The 18,952-nt window shown below is 27.1% G+C and overlaps 1 protein-coding gene across 2 annotated transcripts; it reads left to right on the plus strand.

The window, feature by feature from the left end:
• Positions 1–5,965: 5,965 nt before the first annotated feature.
• On the plus strand, positions 5,966–18,551 carry LOC141526571 (uncharacterized). 2 transcript variants are annotated; one of them, XM_074241602.1, is made up of 12 exons: positions 5,966–6,001; positions 6,714–6,934; positions 7,049–7,170; positions 7,792–7,872; positions 8,546–8,650; positions 9,301–9,369; positions 10,069–10,173; positions 11,632–11,712; positions 12,490–12,570; positions 14,941–15,216; positions 17,344–17,545; positions 18,234–18,551. In XM_074241602.1, exons 2-12 carry the CDS (start codon positions 6,733–6,735, stop codon positions 18,383–18,385), a joined length of 1,476 nt encoding a protein of 491 aa, XP_074097703.1. In that variant the 5' UTR covers positions 5,966–6,001; positions 6,714–6,732; the 3' UTR covers positions 18,386–18,551. The 2 variants fall into 2 exon arrangements, with proteins under 2 accessions (XP_074097703.1, XP_074097704.1); XM_074241603.1 differs by lacking the exon at positions 5,966–6,001 and having other exon boundaries at positions 6,605–6,934.
• The last annotated feature ends 401 nt before the right edge of the window (positions 18,552–18,952 follow it).

Raw genomic sequence — 18,952 nt, forward strand, 5'->3', positions numbered from 1 at the left:
CAGCAACGGGAATTGAAGTAGATTTCTTGCTGTAGTAAAACATTCTCAATCAATCAAGTGTATTTTATACATAATTTGTATTACAAAAATAATTAAAGGTTATCCTTTATGAATATTGATTTTAACTTAAATTCAATAATAATAATTAATTAATAATTTTTAAGAATTAATTATAATTTTTTCAGTTACCGAAAATTCCTATTGAGTACGGGTCCCCCTTTGCCCTTTATCCTTTATTTCCCCAGTTCCCAAATTTGTCGTTAATGACAAATTTAGCTATGATATATGGCTATAAAATTTTTAAGCTATCACATTATTAATACATTAAAACGCAGGCACCGAAATGATCTTCTAAATATTCCACTCTGAAATTTCTAAAAAAGAAAAATTATAAATCGAAAAACCAGATCGTACGGCTAATAGCATGTTAATGGTAGAACAATGTTTACAATTTGAGGAGCAAATTAGGAATTTCAATAACTATAGTAGCGCTTTTTTAATATCCCTTATTAAAAAAAAGAATTACAAAGAATAAAAAATGATTTGATTTTTAATCATTTTGAATACTTTCTAATCCTTCAAATCCTTTTTAATACTATCTCTTACGGGCATTTAACATGTGATATCATTCTTAATTCTTTTTTTTTTAATAAGGGATAATATTTTTCAAAAAATTATCTACACAAAAATTTCTTTTACAATTCCGACATGAAGACTAATTTAAAAGTTTGATTTCTATGAAATATACTGAAAAAGAAAAGTATACAAATACTAAAGAAATAATTTGAAAAAAACTATTTATAAGTAGAACGAATACAAAAATAAAATTTAATTTAGTAAGTGCTAAAATAGATAATTTTTTTGAGCTAAAAATCCATGTAGATATATGTAAATTGAAGCTTATATAATAAACTTTCGGATACAATTTACAGATGTAAAAAGAATTATTGCATTCGAAATTTATTGAAAGGAGAATAAAAAAATTTGATTTTTCAGATATTTCTTTATATGTTAAATCAGCTCTCATTCATAGACTAACCGACCGATTTGGCTCATCTTTGAACTTAACCTCAATAATTATCGGTAGAATATGTATGCCAAGTTTCAAGAAGATGCGATAAGAATTGTTAGAGTAAAGGCAGTTGATTATTATCCTATATATATGTATATATTTTTTTTTTTTTCTGACTCATGAGTAAGGATTCATGAAAATTTTTGTAAATTCTGACATGAAAACTAATGGAATCGTTTGATAGCAAACCGGTTTTTAATATTTCCAAGATAAGATACTTTTGTTGTTAATGAGAAAAATAAATTTTATTAATAGATGTATCAAATGAGTTTTTGTTTAAGAATGTTATGATTGAGCATATTTCGTCCAACGTCAGTATCTATTAAAAATATTATATTTAAATATACTTTAGCAAGGAAATTACATATTACGATCGAAAGGCTTTTTCGATCTATTTTTAACATAACTATATACCGAACACCTCATGCTATAGTTACAAAATTGTACTTTTCAAATAACAATTTCTGCATTGTAATTAATTTTTTTTAAAAGCGTGAAAACAGCTTGAAAACAAAACCTGGACATGACACGATACTAATATTTCAGTCACCATTTTGAAAATATTAATCTATTAATATTTAGAATAAAAGTTTACCTATAAGAACAAAGTAACTCATCCGTACATTGTCAACTACGAATGTCTCCTACTCATAACGAACAACTAAATTTAATTTGAAGAACTTTTTTCACTTATTAATTTCTAAATAATACTTTCCATAAATAATCATACAATGTTTATTGCATGATTATAAGTGATACAGTAAAAAAATAACTTTCATCAGGATATAAAAATTTTTATTGTTCTTTTGAAGAACTGTTTTCTGTGAAAATTTTTGAATAACGACACATATTTATTTAATTAACCGGATTATTTAATACTTGTAGCGATCGTTGTTTTCTCATAGAAAGAATTGATTAGATAATTGAAATGATTTGTCAAAAAAGAAATAGCTGTGGGACTTCTTGTTATAAATGTAGTTACAAGTATCTCTCAATATCTACTCGAATTATTAAGTTTTAATTTATACCGTTTATAACATGTAATGGAAACTACATTTTCAAAAATTTGATTTATACTGTTAAACATTAAGTTCTCGGGTTTGTAGACAAAAAATTCTTTTAACGGAGAGTAAAAAAATAATTTTCTACTTATTTCCTTATCTTTTGAAGAGAATCAAAAATTTTAATAACCACAACTTCAATAGAAAATAACTTTTTTTTAAACGTGTAAAATTCTTAGTATATTTTAGAAAATTTTCATTGTAATGAATGATAAGGTTAGTCAAAAAAACATATTTCTATTCCATAAAAAAGATTTCATGAAGTATCAAAGTATATATGTATAAAATTATAACCGACAGTCATTCTAGATTGATTTGTATGGCTTCTATTTCTCAAGCATAATGTATTGAAAATTGAAAAATGCATAATTCGAAAAATAAACTCTACAAATTGATCTTTAAACAAAGTAATTATTATAATAGTATTAGAGAAAAAAATAAGAATATTTAAAGTCGCTTGACTGAGTAATAAAATATGAATTAATTTTTAAAGAAGAATCATTTCAGCTCACCTGCGATGTAATACAGCATCGAGGAACAGATAAACTTTGTCCACTTGGAAATGCATCTAAATAATCTTTGACTTGCTTTTTGTGTCTTTTGTACACTGCTGTCCGAGAATTACTTTTTTTCTTTTCCATTATGTGTAATCTATACAAATAAAAAATTTTTGTTAATTTATAAAATGATGGAGTTAATTTAAAACCATTATACATAAAATTTGAAGTTACTTACTTTGATTCAGATTATTTTCCAATAATTTATAGATTATTTGTATTGTGTACAAAATACAGAACGCTGTGTATATTACACTACTTAAGAACGTATAAGTTTATACGTTTTGTGATGTCCAACAAAATACTGCTTTAACTTAATTATCTATAAAGCACGTGTGTATTGAAATACGTAAAGTGAATCGAGGTTTGCAGTTTACTTGCATATAGCAGTGCAGATCGTGGGTAAAAGTTTCCCTTTTCCTAGACCTCTACCCACATGCCACACAATGGTACACTACTGTATCCGTGAGCAAGCAGCGTCGATGTTGCTCGGAAGAAGCCGAGAGCGACCGAAGTCCGTTGCCCCTCGCGCGCCAAAGTTCCACCATCAAACCACCAGCATTTACTCCAATACATGGAAGCTGAGACGTCATGCGTCAAATTTTTAATGTTTTCAGGTTCTTCTTTTATAAATTATAAATTATAATAAGAATAATGATAATTACTATTATTATTACTATTATTATTTATCATTAATAATTGTTATTACGGTTAATGCTTACTTGGAATTCCGAAATGCAAGTTAAATATAAATTACTGAATTCCTGTAAGATACCTTGATAGGCGCGTGGCAAACTTTTTGGCTCGGGTGCCTAAAGTACCGGGTCCGAGAACTCGGCAATGTTTTTTTTTTTTTTTCAAACAAAAATTTTTTTTATTTTGTTTTTTTTTAATTTTTATAATTTTTTTAAATTTTATTTCATCTGACTATGATTTTTATAAGTTATGAAAGATTAGTAAATATTATTATATTAAAATTGTTAACATTTTGAATTTTTAATAAATATAGAAAAAAATACTTATTTTCATAAAATAATCATTGTTTTTTTTTTTTTTAAATAAATAAAATTAATAACTATAATGTTACACCGTACGTAAATTATACTTTTCAAATTTGTCCGCGCATGCGCGTCTCATACTTCTTTCGCGGCTCACAAGACTTGCGCTATTGCCTCAGCTTTATTAACGTATCCCCTCCACGGCTAAAGTCTGGTAAATTTTTCATTACTTATTAATAAATATCTCTGAAGCTGTGTGGTAATTATCAATAATTTTTTTTTTTAATTATTTAATTGTTAGTTAACGTTACTTTAGTTTTTTAAAAAGATCCTAAGAAAAGTTTCTAAGAAATAAAAATGTTTGTAGGTAAACTGTTCGATATCCCGTATACCGCAATGTATAAGAGCGTTCAAAACTCAAACTTTGAAATTGAATATCTCTGAAACTAGATGGTCAAAAATTCTCGAATTGCGCCAATCGATGCAGAATTATATAAATATTAATCTGTCAAAGTTTAAAAAAAAATCCTAAGAAAACAACTCTGGCGAGGGTACTACCTTAAGTATGTATTAAAAAATTATGACCTCAATAAAAAGATACCTAAATATAACAGATACTACAATATATATATTTTAGTTCAAAATGATAAAAATTCAAAATGATAAAAATTTTTTGTATTTATAATGAGTAAGGTAAAAGCCCTAGTATCTGCTCAGGAACCAGTACTTGCTCACTCTATGCATTTGTATATGTATATTCACAAATTCCAATATAAAAATACATCGAGTAAGCAGATAGTGGTTCCTGAGCAGGTACTGAGGCTTTTACCTTATTGCTAGTAAGTATTACTAGCGAGAATAGCTGATGAGAATTATTACACCGGAGATTCTCAAACGCAGTTTAGATATTAGTTCTTACTTAGTTTTGGTATCAATTTTGATGGCTTAAGGGAGTAAGTGACGGTTTGAGTAGAAGAGGGATTTTGATCGAATTTCTCATTGGATCTTAAATTTTTTGTTAATTTTTTCCCATGTTTAACTTTTTTTATGCTATTATTTATAATAAAAATAATTGTTATTACCAGGAACATCTTAAAAAATTCATGAATTAAAAAAATTTTTTTTCTAATTTGTAGCTTTTACAATTTGAGCCAATAAACGAAAAGTTAAAAAAACAAAAATTTTTTTTCTATTTTTTACAATAAAAACAAACTTTTTGGTTTTTTTAACTGAAAAAATAAAAAAAATTTATTTTAATGTAACTACAGTTATTTTAAAAATGCATTAAGCAAATATAAAATTATAACAAGACAAATTTTTGTATTACATAAAAAATTAATCCTTAAAAATATAAGTTTAACGTCGCGGCCCCTAATGACTCAAAGAAGTAAGGCAGAGACAGTAACAATCGATTGTCACTTAGCTGTCACTCGACCACAGTCTTACACCGCTCACTGAGATTCTGTCATCGGCGATACTATGAGAGTGACAAAGACATACGCTATGACGAATGTTACTGTCGGTGTCTTACTTATTGATTATCTAAACATGTGCCTCATAGATCAAATTTTTAATTCAACTAGGAAAATTATGATCGGGATGTTATTCGATTCGTCATCGCATTTAGACAATTTTTTATGAAGAGGGGTGGCGCTTACCTAAATCACCAAAGTTATAAACAATTTAATAACAAAAAAAAAAAAAAAAAAAAAAAAAAAAGGCGAAATCTACCTAAAAAAAAAGTAAATCTTGATTCCTATATTACGTAAGAACTAATATGTGAAGTGCGTTTCTTCGTGTAACAATTCTCATTAGCTATTATCACTAGTGATACTTACTAGCAACACTCATTGTAATTATAAAAAAGTTATATTATTTATTATCATTATCAATAGCATAATAAAAAATTTAATAATTATTTAAAAAACAATTTTTTTTGTTACAAAAAAAAATTCTTTTTTATGGCATAAGGGATGACCGGGCAGAGGGCATCGGAAACGTGTGCATGCACAAATGGTTGTTTACCGTCCCACGTGCCGGCGTGACTATTACAACTACTAATTTATTTACTAGTGGCACTTGTTGAGACAGATATAACAACAAGCTTGGTTTGTCGGCATCAGATGCATAGTGCCGAGCGCTCCTAGCATTTGTAAATGACGCTAAAGAGGGGGTAAAAAAATCGCGCGATCTGACCACACTGATTCGGGTGTCGGCAGTATTCATTAGTTCATTCTTTAAAGAACACCGGATTTTCGTCTCGGAAAACGTAAAAGTGAAAAATTTTGTTACAATAATAATTGCTGAAATTTGGTAAGTAGATGATAGATTCATTGAAAATGGTGAATTTTATACACTTTATTTTATAAAATCTAAATAAAAATTATACGTGTTCATTTCGATAAAAAAAAAAATTTTAAGCGGTCATTTCAACGAAAAAGATATCCGCTTAAGAGCGGTTGATAGTTAATTTTCAAACATGTTTTGTTCATGTATAAGATATAATTTAAAAAAAAACCTTTTTTGAAAATTTTCATTTATTTATGTATAAAATGGTTTTTAAGATTCCATTTGTTGTAAAAGTATGACAGAGATACTTTCGTTTGACCAATAGAGGGTGAGAGATAAAAGTGTAAACCCTCCGTAACTAAGAAAGTACGTACTCTCTATCTCTCTATCTTTCGTTCTTATCATTTCTTACTAGATCTTATGTACAGCATTACCATTTTGTCTCAGTTAATTCTCGGTATTTTTAAAAATATCTAATACTACAAATAAACCTGTGAAGAAATTTTTTTCTATCGATCATAACTTGTCTTTCTTGAATTTTTTTTATTAACTTGTCATTTTAAAAATAGTACTATCATGTTTTCAACGTCACTGCCGACATGAGTGGAACTTGAAAAAATTATTTTGATATTTCCCAGCTGCTAAATTATTAATTATATTTTTTAAAGGATAATCCTTGAATACATATTATAATAACATTCGTAATTTGCTAACTCAATTGTTAATTTGTTTTTAGATTTCGATATTTTCATAAAATGGCATTGTACTGTTTGCTAAAAAATTACAATGAAACTGTACACTGCATCGTTCCAACGATGAAAGTTTTTAAGGTTGTCGCTGGCCGAGAAGAAATGGAACGCGTTCAATTAGACAAACACAATCCTGAAAGCAAGTGTTACATCAGAAACTCAAAACTACGAGTTGGGATTGGGGCTTTCCTTATAATTGACGCAGACGGTAATTTTTTAAATGATTTTTCTCATCATATATCTACAATGGTAGAATTAACTTAACTGAAATAAATTCGTTGATTCATTAACATGTGCTAATCTATTTATTTATGATCAATAGATGACTACAACGCTCTTATGAAGAGAAATAAAGTTGATACGCGCATAATGCTGGAAAAATTATCATCGTACAGCCCACCAGTTCAATCACAAGGGCTAAAGAAAAGAGTTGCTTCGAAAAATGTAAGTTTAAGGGATTCAATTTTTAAATAAATTTTTTTGATTACATTTAAGATAAAAGACCCAGTTATAAACAAAAGCCTAGTTATTGATACTTGCAATTTTATTTTAATTGAAAAAAAAAATCAACTCTGATAAATTAATAAATACAATTTTTGAATTATAAATTTTAAGAAAATTGGTTTTTTGAGAACATTTAATGTTTTTAATTTGGATAAAATTGCAGGTGTCAAACAACTAGGCCAGTGTCAATAACTGGGTCTTTTACTTAAACTATCAGAAAATTTTTAAGTTTTTAATCTGTTATATTCAAAGTTGTATGAAACTTTGAAGTTACAATCATTCCATTTCTTAAAGTTTTTAACTTTAGTCAAATTATTCTTTATCCTATTGTATTTATATTAATGAAAAAATACATTGATAAATTATAGCAAAGGGTTAGGAAACAATTATTTCTCATCATATTTAGAAACAAATTGCAAAATTATAATATAGTTTTAGTTATATTATTATAAAAAGCTTATATTTTGACAAAAAAATTCTTTTCACTCTGCAGTAATATTTGAATAGAATCGAAAAAAATTATTCATGATTTGTTATCTCACCCTGTTATATATTTTTTAGGAGAGTAATCCTCGATCTAAAGAGAATGATTCCAATCAAGGAGGGAAAGATCCTCGTGATCCTCAGAAACCAAGAAGGGATGTAAGTTTTCATAAATTATTTTTTATAACTTAATGTTAATATTTTACATGATTTGAATTTATTTTTCGATATTATTAACATTTTGTCTCAAAAAGCTAATTACTTTATAAATTAAAAATAACAAGCAGTATTTTGAAATCATTAAAAATAAAATTTTTTTTTAATTAACATAAACTAATATAACTTAAACTAATATAACATTAACTAATATAACATAAAACTAATAAACCTGAAAAATTTTCGAAGTTAAAAATTTTTTGTACCGATGAAATAGCTTTCGAACAGACTTTACTGTATTTTCAATTTAAAAATATTGCTAGTGAGCTTGTTTACAACAGTAAATTCTTTCATTTTAGTTGAAAAGACTTAATTTGCATTATAGTAAAATTTTGGAGATTTTGGTATAAGGAAAAGGTTTTTATATATTTGTTTTAAAAGTCAAGTTTTCATATGCTTATAAATAGAAATTCATTGTCCATATAACAACCGTGAATTTATTTTCTTCTTTTTAATAAATCTATTGTGTGATGTACCTGCTGTAGAAGTCTCTTAATCATTCAGTAGACTCGTTTGATTTTACATAGAATGAAATTAAACTTCAATGTCGCATTATATTTTAGACATTTATCTGATTTATAGAAATGATTAATTTTCTATTTTATTGCTTTTTAAGAATACAAGTGCAGTGATAAGAAAAGAATGTCAACAACATTCAGCAAATTATTATTATCGTCAAAAAACGAATTATACTAATACTTCTGAAGGGAAAATAACACATGTAAGTTTCAAAAACATGCATTAAATAATCCATTGTTATTAAGTGTGAATTACTTGAACTTTATCTTCAAAACTTTGAAATTGACTCAGTCGATTTAAAACTTTTCTAACTGCAGATAGCACTCAGAAAGCACAATAAATTAGAAAATACGCAGTAAAAACACAGTAAATATGATTATGTTAATATTTAAAATTTGAATATTTATGATAAACAAAATCTTAACAACGTCTCTGCTATCTAATAGAATACTGTTTCAATGGTGAATCTTTTTTTATAAGAAAGGAGCTTGTAATCTGTTTTTTTACTATGAGCTTTATAATATTAATTCCAGTGATTAAAAACAAATCTTAATTAGAGTTAGGGATACTTAATTTTATTCATGAATAGACTAAAATTAAATTTATAATTTTCATTACAAAAGCCTAGTAGTCGAATGCTTTCAAAGTTTAAAACTCGACTTGATTTCCAACTACTTTGTCAATTTCATATTTTTCTCAATTACTCAAAAACTATTAATATGTATATGTATATTATAAAAATGTTCATCAGTTTTTGGATTGAAATAAAAAAATTTTGGTATTTTGCATAATTTTTGATAATATATATCTTTCTATGAAAATTTTTGAACTGATTTCTTATTCTAATTCCAGAATCCTTTGAACACGAGCGGTAGAGCCGCTCTAAATGTCACTGAAGTTCCTGAAGAAGAAATGGATGGTGTAAGTTATTACAAATTTTATATTTCTTTTTATCTGTTGCATGGCTTTGATTAGTTCATCAAAACTTTTATGCTGTTTCCAACAATATAATACCTATCTTATCGCTGATAGCACTTCGAAAATATTAAACATAAGTGACGTCAATGGCTGTGTTTAAACCCGAACCGAGTATTTTGATTACGGTTTGCTTTTTTGTGGACTTTATTAATGTAGTATAACTAATTCTTGTAAATATTTGCATTTCACAAATTTATGAAGAACAATGTCTCAACAACGTTACTACTATATAATAGGATACTGTTTTAAATAAGGACCTTTTATTATCGGAAACGAGATTGTAATCTTATTGTCTGCAATCAATTTTGTGATTTAATTTCTAATCATAAAAATGAAATTTCATTTAGAGTTATAGTGACTTGATTACAGTCATGAATTTAGAGAAATATCTCTTTTTTACTTACTAAAGCCTACTATTAAAAAGTTTATAAATTAAAAATCGTAGTCTGATCTGCCAACTATCAATTAGATACTTTCCGTAATTACGGAAACTGTTGAAATACATTATAAGACGGTATATCATTATTCGGACAAATATGCAACAGCCAAAAATGTAGCAAAATGTCAATATTGTGCTTTGTTGTTAATAATAATTATAATTTTCGTAAATACACCTGAATTCGTTAAATATTCTGTTTCTAGATCTTTTCTGAGACTCAAGACGAGGTCAATGACAATGACTTTGAGGAAGAAATCGATGGCGAATCACAAAGTAATGACACATGTAATGATACAGAAATAGAAGAAGTAAGTCAGCAAATTAAGTAAAATTTTATATTTTTATTGTCGGATGCATTACTTCAATTTGTCTATCAAAACTTTTGAACTATCTCAGAGAATTTGGTCTATCATATAAATAGAGGATGAAACTTTGGATAGTCTTTAGAAAGTATGAAAATTTCATCAATGTAATGCAATAAGCATACAATAAGTAAACCTTAGCCGGTCAATTTATATTCCTTTTCTTTTCTTTTTTTTCAATATATAATAAAGTTGACATCTTTTTCACCTACTAGTGAACTATTATTATTTTTTTTTGTTTTTTAACTATAAAGAAGCCGGTTAACTGTTTAACTACCATAAATTCTGTTAATTTGAGTCCAGGGATTAAAAGTAGATCGCAATTACTTACGGAGACTTTATTATAGTCATGAATAGAATAAAATGAAATTTCTAATATAATATGTCATTGCGTCCATTCTTTATATATACTTAAAGTAGTTCGCAGGAAAGGGGACATAAGATGTTAATCATAACACTAATTGTCAATTCATTGCGAAGTTTCGGTCATGTATTTGACCTTCATCAGGCACCTAAAAGATTTAATTACAAAACACATGTTACAAAAAGTTTACAAAAGTTGTACATATTCAATACAATGTTTACATGAGAAACATATTTACCTCAACACGTAGTACATAATAATAAAATAACATTAAATAACATAATTATTATGATAAAATATTGAAGTATTCGAAAATACTCATGAGTATAAGTTAATGAGAATGAGAAATAGTAAATAAGAGAATAAAGAATAGCAACAACTATGCCATATTTAGCGCACTATAGTGTGCGCGAGGGTACTACTTTAAGTATAAAAAAAAATATATTTACAAATATCTATGTCAATTTTTAAATTATACCATGACAATAATTTTTATATACTAACAAAAAAATTGAAAATTTGTCTTATATCTCAAGATTGCGGTATTATAATTTTTGTAAGTTAAAAGCATCAAATGTGATGCTTCAATAATTTTTTAAGATCTTATAATTATTTATAAATAATTATACGAATATGATGGTATTTTTAAAATATGTTATTGATTGTGAGAAGAAATATGCTCAGTCAACTTGAAACATTAATTTTAATTAAACAATTAGTTAATTATTTGACCGGTCATCTACTGGAGCGTATCGATCAATTATTGGTACAAGCGTTCAACTACTGGTGTTTTGCTCATTTCTACGTTCTGAAGCGATTTTAAATTTATTTTTGAAATATTTTAAGCAAATGTTATTTTATTTATAAAATCTGACTAATATTTGATAATATAAAAATTTAAGTTATCTTTTTGAAGCTTATATCAACTAATATATAGTTAATTGAAGTATGGAAAACTCGTAACCGGTCAATAACTGGTACAATTACCCTAAATGTCTTTCTATAAAAATATTTGAACTGATTTCTTATTCTCATTTCAGAATCTTTTGAACACGAACGGTAGAGCCGCTTCAAATGTAACTGGATTTCCTGAAGAAGATCCTGAAGAACAAATGGATGGTGTAAGTTATTAGGAATTAATATAAATTTTATAATTGATTTTATCTGTTGCTTGGCTGTGACTAGTTTACTAAAACTTTTATGCTGTTTCCAACAAGTTAATACTTATTTAATAGTAGATAGAACTCAGAAAGCATAAAAAGTGAATAAGTCCTCAGGCTTACTGTAAGCCTCAACAAAAAATTTTCATACTTTTGTCTTTATTTGTGGACATTATCAACGCAGGCTTTAGCTTCGTTATCAACGCAATATATTTGATTTTGTGAATATTTACATTTTTAAAATTTTTCAATAGAAATGTCTCAATAACGTCTTTGCAATCTATTAGAATACTGTTTTAATTGTGAATCTTTTTTTATAAGTAAGGAGCTTGTAATCTGGTTATTTACTACCAACTTCATGAATTTAATGCCAGTGATTAAGAACAAATCGCAATTAAAGTTACCGAGACTTGATTGTAGTCATGAATAGACTAAAATAAAATTTCTAATTTTCATTACAAAAGCCTAGTAGTCGAATGCTTTCAAAGTTTAAAACTTGACTTGATTTCCAACTACTTTGTCAATTTCATATTTTTCTCAATAACTCAAAAACTATCAATATGTATATATATATATATATATATATATATATATATATATATATATATATATATATATATTATAGAAATGTTCTTAAGTTTTTGGATTAGAGTAAAAAAATTTTGTATTTTGTAAAATTTTTGATAATATATGTCTTTCCACGAAAATTTTTGAACTTATTTCTTATTCTAATTCCAGAATCCTTTGAACACGAACGATAGAGCCGCTCTAAATGTAATTGAAGTTCCTGAGGAAGATCTTGAAGAAGAAATGGATGGTGTAAGTTATTAAGAATTAATATAAATTTTATATTTGTTTTTATCTGTTGCATGGCTTTGATTAGTTCATCAAAACTTTTATGCTGTTTCCAACAATTTAATACTTTTTCAATAGCAGATAGAACTCAGAAAGTCTAAAAAGTGAAAAAATCCTCTGGCTTAATGTAAACCTAAACTGAAAATTATCATACTTTTGTCTTTATTTGTGGACATTATCAACGCAGGCTTTAGCTTCGTTATCAACGCAATATATTTGATTTTGTGAATATTTACATTTTTAAAATTTTTCCATAGAAATGTCTCAATAACGTCTTTGCAATCTATTAGAATACTGTTTTAATTGTGAAGCTTTTTTTATAAGTAAGGAGCTTGTAATCTGGTTATTTACTACCAACTTTATGAATTTAATGGCAGCGATTAAGAACAAATCGCAATTAAAGTTACCGAGACATGATTGTAGTCATGAATAGAATAAAATCAAATTTCTAATTTTCGTCTGTCAGAACTTAGTAATCAAATGCTTCAGAATTTTAAAACTATACTTGATTTCAAACTACTTTGTCAATTTCATATTTTTCTCAATTACTCAAATACTGTTAATATATACTATCCAAACGTTCAGCAGTTTTCGGATTATAGAAAATAAATTTTGTTGTTATGCAATATTTTTGACAATTGATGTGTTTTTAAGTAAAAATATATGAATGAAAAATTTTAATTTAATCTCAGCTTAGACGTTAAATATCTCTTCATTTTTTTTCAGTATGATTTGATGGTAATATTTTGAATTTATTTTTTTATCAACAAGAATTGCGAAGCGTACATTTACAATAAGACTTAGCATTTCTTTCGATTTCTCGATTTGTAGACATTAAAAATAAATTGTTGATTATAAAACTTCATTTAATTAATTTTTATTTAGAGGTTAATAATAACCATAATAATAAAAATAATAATAATAATAATATCAATAACTGAAAACTGTTGTTAGGGCTAGATTACCATTGTGTTTGGATTTAAAAAAATTGGTTTTATTGAAGTTATACTTCTTTTGGCGCGTTTGGATGAGAGTGAAATTTGTGAGCTGTGCGCGCAGTATGTCCCAAAAAACGACATGATGAAGTTGGCAATCAAATACAATCAAAAATTCAGATTTCTTATACTGACTAAGTTAACTCATATACAGGCTAGTCGCAAAGTATCCAACGAAACGTTGTTATTTTCAAATTCTATAGAATACCATTTAATATGAAATATATTATCCATACTAATAATCAATTCTAAAAAATCGTCAATTAAATATTTTATTTTTTATTTAACTTGGTAATAATATCTTTTAATTAATTTTTTATCAAAAATAATAATAATTTTATGAATTAAAATATTTGAACTAAAATATAAATATTGTAGAACCTGTTATATTTAGATATCTTTTTATTGAGGTCATAATTTTTAATACACACTTAATCATTTTATTTATCAAATATAGTTATTCTATCCTAATTTTTTTCAAATTTACATTATAGACTATTTTAATAATTTTCCGGAATTTCATTGGAAACAAAATCTATTTTTGTACTACAATAGTTGTAAGTCTCTTAATTCATGTAACTAATGTTACTTTTGAAAAAATATCAATTAAAAAGATATTATCACTAAGTTGAATAATAATCAATTAAATATTTTATAAGGAACATAGTTTAAATAAATAATTAAAATGTTTTATAATTATCAATTGTAAACTATTGATACTTTGCAACTTCAAAATTAGTTGATTCCGAAAAATCTTAAATAATGTTGAATTAGTTTCATATGATAATTAATGATTTTATATTTATACAGCATAGCAAAATTTTTAATATAATTAAACCTTTTGGATAGTTTTCAACATTTTTGTTCGATCATTTTTGCATTTTTTTTTCTTAAAAATTTTTTTTCTTATGCCAAAGAAGTATAACTTCTGACGCGTGTATATAAGTACACACACCATTTTTTTATCATTATTCTTATACTTATTGTTATCATAAAAATTATAACTATGAAATATTTAAGATTAACATATTATAATCGATAAATCTAATATGCATGCCTTGATTAAAAAAACGAATTATAAAGTTTTGAAAGTAATGAAATTCAATTCCTTTTTAATACTTTTAATACTTTTGAATTTCTTCTCTTATAGAAAATTTACATTGTCAAATAGGTTTTGAAATATTTCAATAGGTTTTGAAATATTTCTCTGTATCAGGATGTATATTATCCAGATTTAATTAAATTCACTAATCCGATTATATTAAAAATTACATTTTAGCTATAAATATCATATAAGTTTACTGTTCACTGATGATTTTTTTTTTTTTTTCATGAAAAGGCTAATGAAAATGGTCAGATTGACACCGAAAGCGACAAGGAGAACGCTTCAGCTGCGAGGACAGGTCGCTTTCCCACAATGCCTTCCACATCTCGACCATTGGAAAGAATGTCCAATCGGACACCTAGGTCTCGTGTAAAACGTTTGAAAAAGTCCCACGGAAATAAAAATACAAAAAATGGCAACGCACCACGCCTTTCTCAACAACAACAGACTCAACCACGTTCGAGAATACCGAAATTGACGGAGACAATAATTGTCGAAAATGATATCGAAGTAAGTGTATGATTAATACGCATTTCATTACTGATAATATGAAAGGAGAAAAAAGATTTTTTTAAAATTTCTTGTGAACTTTTCGGAGTGTTTCTCAGTAGAAAAAAATTAAGAAAACGGTTGATCCTAAAGGCCATCCCTGCAACTTTCCGCTATCTCCATACCAAAGCCCTCAACATTCCACTTGTTATGTTTTAGAGCTCTTCGAGCTAAAAAAGACGATTCTTGTGTCATTTTGAACTCTGCGAGCTCAAAACTCTGATAGCAGTTAAATAAAACACAATTTTTTGAATTTTCAAGACGGAATAACTTTTGATTGAATGAACCGATTTTTACGCGATTGGCGGCATTCGACGCAGTTTTTCAAGTCTCGTGAGGAATCTTCAAGTTCAAATTGATCGAACTCGGAATTTCGAAGTTATTCCGAAAAAACACTTTCTTTGGTTTTCTTTCGATAACGATAACTCACGAACGAATGAACCGATTTTAACCGGGCTGGTGGCGGTCGACGTGGTTTTTTGATGTTAAGAGCTGATTAGTTTTCGGACGTGATCGGTAGAGCCGTTTGAAAGTAATTCCAAAAAAACTACATTTGAAAAAAATTTTTTTTGTAGTTTTTTTGAGATTTCTCAAAATTTACCGTTCCGAATCGGTTCAAAGTGTATTTAAAATCTAAGTTTGGTCAAGCCCTTTCGAATGGCACCAACCGCGATGAAATCGGTCAAGCCGTTTAAAAGTTATAAAAGGGTCACACACACACACACACACACACACACACACACACACACACACACACACACACACACACACACACACACACACACACACACACACACACACACACACACACACACACACACACACACACACACACACACACACACACACACACACACACACACACACACACACACACACACACACACACACACACACACACACACACACACACACACACAGACATACGGGCATAATCGCGAAAACACTCAGGGAAGCTTCCTAGGACCTCAAAACGTCAAGATCTGATGAGAACTCAATTTTCGAAAAACGGGGTGAAACCAATAACTTCCCGATTTTGGAAAATTTTCAATTTTCTTAGCCGGAAGTTAAAAATATTATTAAAATTAAAAAAAAAAATTGTTAAACACTTGATTTAACAGAAAATTCCTAATAGTTCCTATTTTGGATGCTCAAACAACCGCAACTAATTTCTTATTAGTTATTATTGGGCTAACTAAATTCAAAATATACGTCTGAAGCTTTTTGAGGTTAAACAAAAATACAATTTATTACATTTTGTCAGCTTCCTATATTTACTGTTTCAACATATTTTTTTGCGGTTTTCAAAGTAGAAATAATAAATTCATATATATTCTCGAGCATAACTAAAATTCTCTTTTATATATTTAACTTAATAATATTTCAAATAATCATTTAAGCATTTCTCAACAAGGCTAAATTAAAAAACTGAATTAATAATTTTTAAAAATAAAAATTGTATTTCTCAATAGACAAACAGATATTTTAAAGCGACAATTTTCATTAAAGTTAAAAATACTTCTTGAAAATTATACTTGATACTTGAACTCGTCAAATGCACAGAGTGAATTCAGTTCAGTCAGTTGTTAAAATATAATAGACTCACATACTGCTTACTGTCATAGCTTAACGTTTAACAAATATAAGAAACCACAACTGTAATATTTTAAATTAATTTTGTAAACTATGTCAAGTATTTTAGCAAATATTTTTTAAATTTATCTTTTGAATGTTTCCAGTTGTCAACATTATGAAATTGATTTAACAAAAGTGAGGAAGCTATATTTCAACACTAACTGTATTTTCACTGCCTAAATTTTTTTCACCACAAATTTTTAGTAGTTTTCATAGAAATATAACTGCTTTGTTGGTCCTCATGACGGAAATTCTTAAAAAATTTTGATATATTTCGACTCAGTTCATCAAACTGATAAACAAAATATATATCGTTATATATATATATATATATATATATATATATATATAAAATGATCACTACAATCGATCAAAAGAAAAAATATAAGTAGAATATTGAACTTAAAGTAATTTTATTGGTTCCAAAATATAATATTTTTCTTTTTCAAACAGTATATTAAAATCGGGACAGCTAAATTTACGAGCAACGAATTGTCGACAATTATTTTGAAGCGAAGTATGCAAAAGCGTGCAAAGGCACTGCTCAATAAGTTGTGGTCGCCGGAGTTCTTACTAAAGTTGTACCAAAAACTGCCAAAAGACGATGATGGTAGTGGGATACTTCTCAATGATATTCACTGCTTGCGCGTTAAAGGTAAATGTATAACACAACTTATACAACTTGTTTGATAAATCTGATTAAAAAAACCAATTAAAAAGCATTGAAAATAATGAAATTTGAATTTCTTCTGCACGCATCAATATTTTCAATACTTTTGAATACCTTTTCTTATACTGTAAAAAATGTCGGTGTAAAATTGGACCCAGCAGCTTTAACACCGGCTGGTTAGTCAGAAATGTCAGTGTAAATTTAATAGCGTGAAATATTCACTGATATAAATTCCACACAGTGTAATCTATTATATCACAGTATTACTATTTGTAATTTGAATAATTATGGAGCATGATTTTAACGTCATCAAGAACGTCAGAAATAGTTCCTACAACATTTATCTGCAATTTCCAAGTCATGAAAGTCTATAGCAAGGGTGCTTTCAATTAAATCAATCAATTCATAATTTTTAATTCACCTATGAATGTGTAAAATTCTGAATTTACTTCATTTAAATTTGACGTTACACTCTGTGTGGTTTTTAAACTGTCCGTGTTAAAAATTTTAACACAGAGCTGCTTACACCACACCGAGTCCATACATTTTTTTACAGTATATGAAGAACTAACACTGTCAATTATTTTAATATTTATTTTTTTATTTCAAGAATAACAAAAATCATCGGATGTTTTTTAATTTACTCATAATATTAATATGTTATTAATTTCAGATATGTGCTTTTACCTTCAAGAGAAAAAAGAAATACCATACAGGGAATATAAAGACGATAATATAGACTTATATTTGCCCAGATGGATTTCGACTTGGTGCAATGAAAACCGCCGGCAGAATAAGAAGAACAACATTCCTGGTAATACCTAAGAGTCATTAAGTTTGAAAATTAATCTTAGAAAAGTCTTCAGTTTTTACGCTATTTTATTGATTAATTATTTAAACATTGGAGTATTTATTAAATTAATTAATTGTTATATTATTTCAATATTTAAAATATAAAAAAGTATTTTATACGATAAATAAATATTGTAAACCTGACTTCAAATATCTTTCTTTTCATTCAGCTGGTTATTTTTATTTCTGAATATTGCTGATACAAATATAAATAGTTAATATTATTGATTTCTTCTCAGATTATCTTTTTTTATCAGTCTCTTTATATATATATATTGAAAATGAGTTTTCTTTGTTCGCCAATGATGTGAAAACATTAATTTGTTTGTAACTGACTTTTATAAAATTTTTTAATGCAATTAAACGTATACGTTAGTCGTATGCGATTTTTAAAACTATAATAATAAACCTGAAGATAACAGCTCTGTAAAATTTCCAGTCTCTCAACTTAGAAAGCTTCTGTGGGAACTTAAGCAGAGGAAGGGAAGAAGTGGATAAATTTTGAATTTATTTTGAAAATACTGGGAATTCATGAAGGAA

Source organism: Cotesia typhae, unplaced genomic scaffold (assembly GCF_013202065.1).
Source record: "Cotesia typhae breed Kobodo isofemale line unplaced genomic scaffold, CoteBio_Ctyphae contig_35, whole genome shotgun sequence".
NCBI lineage: Eukaryota > Metazoa > Arthropoda > Insecta > Hymenoptera > Braconidae > Cotesia > Cotesia typhae.

Coding starts and splice junctions, on each gene's coding strand:
- LOC141526571 (XM_074241602.1), top strand. CDS start 6,733: ATGGCATTGTACTGTTTGCTAAAAAATTACAATGAAACTGTACACTGC. Junction 7,171..7,791: donor AAAGAGTTGCTTCGAAAAAT/GTAAGTTTAAGG, acceptor TATATTTTTTAG/GAGAGTAATCCTCGATCTAA. Junction 17,546..18,233: donor TCACTGCTTGCGCGTTAAAG/GTAAATGTATAA, acceptor TATTAATTTCAG/ATATGTGCTTTTACCTTCAA.